This window comes from Palaemon carinicauda, chromosome 6, assembly GCF_036898095.1.
Source record: "Palaemon carinicauda isolate YSFRI2023 chromosome 6, ASM3689809v2, whole genome shotgun sequence".
In the NCBI taxonomy this organism is placed as follows: Eukaryota; Metazoa; Arthropoda; class Malacostraca; order Decapoda; family Palaemonidae; genus Palaemon; species Palaemon carinicauda.
In genome coordinates this window covers 18053738-18056237 of record NC_090730.1, presented here as the reverse complement: position 1 = coordinate 18056237, position 2500 = coordinate 18053738, and the positions used below count along the sequence as shown (strand labels likewise).

General features: G+C 41.6%; 1 protein-coding gene across 1 annotated transcript in view; it reads right to left on the bottom strand.

The window, feature by feature from the left end:
- Window positions 1-1674: 1674 nt before the first annotated feature.
- Window positions 1675-2500, bottom strand: part of LOC137642028 (ATP-dependent RNA helicase glh-2-like) — a 1444-nt gene continuing 618 nt past the window's right edge. The window contains exon 2 of the mRNA XM_068374588.1: window positions 1675-2486. Within this exon, the coding sequence (XP_068230689.1) occupies window positions 1785-2486 (702 nt within the window). The 3' untranslated portion in view covers window positions 1675-1784. The remainder of the gene's footprint in view (window positions 2487-2500) is intronic.

Genomic DNA, 2500 nt, shown 5'->3' with positions numbered 1-2500 from the left:
GACTCGTGTTAGATGAGGAGAAACCCTAGGTAAGTGAACTAGAGTATCAGCCAAGTACCATAGGGGGCTCAATGACAGAAGTTCCTAAAGAAATCCCACAACAAAGATGGTCTGGTTCAGTTTCTCACCGTGCAACTGGCCCAAAAACCCCATTAGGGCAAGGTATCCTCTCATCACCGCAAAGGTTGAACTAGTACTCAGCAACCAAACAACTAATCTAACAGCTATCTCTCCATGCCACCAAGAGGAAGCTATGACCTTGATCAGGGATACGCTAAGGCCTACCCGAGGAGAGTGGACACCGATGTAGTCATCCTATCCATCTATCACTTCCATGAGCTATGTCTAATAGAGCTATGGGTTAGATTTGGATCTGGAAAATCATTCAAAGAAATTACAATCTACCACATCTATCAGCAAATGAGATATCACGAATACCAGGCACTGCTCTTCTTCCATACATACAACCGTTGTGATGTAACACTGACAATGTTTAGAATAGGCATTGCAAAAAGATAGCCTGGAATGCATAGGCATATTTCTCTAAGGCCAGCAAAACCTTTGTAGACATCATACAGGCCACAAAAAGCCTCAAACTTGACTCATTGTACATGTCCTGTCTGGAACGTTTGAGTGTGTTGACGTACAGTAAAATGTGTAGTGCAAACTCAGTCAATGAAGCAATGAGGCTGCTGTTCACTTATGAACACAGCATACAAAACGCGTACTGCTTGTTGCAGCTTTTATGTGGAAGCAGTCTCTCTAAAAAGGAACCCACATTCCAAAGGCAAGTGAATGGAGCTGGAAATGGAATGCCATAACCAAGATATGTAAGCGATATTGGACTAGTCTACCAGATTCCAGCCATGAATTTGTACTGCTACTCCACTAAAGAGGCTCGGTTACATGCAAGTAAATTAGAAGTGCCATAGAGCTGGAATTTGCTCTGAGCCACTATGCAAGTTTGAAGGAGGTTGCACAGACAATGATATGGCAACATACTCTGTACCAAAGACAACATGTACATAGCTGACTCATATTTCTATTCTAACCAGTGTATCTTGGACTTTCTGAATAAAAAATTATGTAAATATAAGACGTATAACTGACCCATTTCAGTTTAGGTGCACATTACTAACTGCCAGATTGTAGAATTTACATTGAAGAAACAAAATTTCAAATTAACGACACTTTGTAATTTTGCCTGGTATAGATTTATTAAATTGTATCCACTAAAAACAGATATATGATAGTGAAATCAATTCAAGTTACGACCAGTTTTTTATAAAATACCCCATGAAATTACCTATAACAATGAAAATTACCTTGTAACACAAAATTGATCTCATGAATGAAATTCTTGGTACTCAAAACAAAATATAGGTATTACATAAGATATTAGTGCAGATAGGGGCCATATTATACCATTCAGTTTTATTTGTAGCAGCCATGTCCTCTGGAGAAAGAGGACAATCTCAAATTATTTGTAATGGTTTTTAAACTTTGAACCTATACCTATTACAATGCAAAACCTAAAGAACTGGTCACAGAGTGCAAAATTCTCTGAGATTCCTTATCCTCTATTCTTATAAAAAAAAAATTCAAAACCTACGATAAGATCAAGCCACCCTCACAGAAACTATCTTGGACAATTGTAGAGGAATTCAAAGAAAATTTATTTTATTTTAGGCAAATATTTATTAGGAAAATCACTTCGCACACATACAATACATTCGACTAAACTCGATAATAAGTTAATTCGATAATTGATGGAAAAAGAGGTTTCAACGGCGGAAACCACCGAATCCACCTCCGAATCCACCGAAGCCTCCAGATCCAACAGGGGGTTTGCAAACGTGTTCCTCGAGACACCTATCGAAGCAGCACTTGTCGACGCCTCCGCACTTGCTGTCATTGGAGCATGTCTGTGGAGGGGCAAAGCTCCTGACGGGTGGGCACTGAGGTCTTACGGGAGGGCATTGACCTGGCTTGACGAAGGGAAGGGTTTCAGGCTCGTTGTTGCTCTCGCAGCAGTAGGCCTGTCCCTCGGGAGTTCGGCACCAACGTCTGCACGTCTGGGAAACTCCACCGAATCCTCCGCCAAAGCCTGGGTTGATTCCACCTCCGAAGCCTGGATTGATTCCACCTCCAAATCCTGGGTTGATTCCACCTCCAAATCCTGGGTTAATTCCACCTCCAAACCCTGTGTTTATTCCACCTCCAAAACCTGGGTTGAATCCACCTCCAAATCCGGAGTTCAGTTCATTTCCGAAGCCTGGGTTGAATCCACCTCCAACGCCTGGATTGAATCCACCTGCAAAACCTGGGTTAACTCCGCCTCCAAAGAATCGCGTATTTCCTTCCTCTCCTTTATTTTCTTCATTTTCTTGCGCTACGGCAGAATTTCCTTCATCTGCTCTCTTTTGTTTATCTTTTCGCGCTAAGGTAGAAGCTGCCAAGCAACACACGAACAAAACCTGTAATCCCTGAAGAGAGAAAA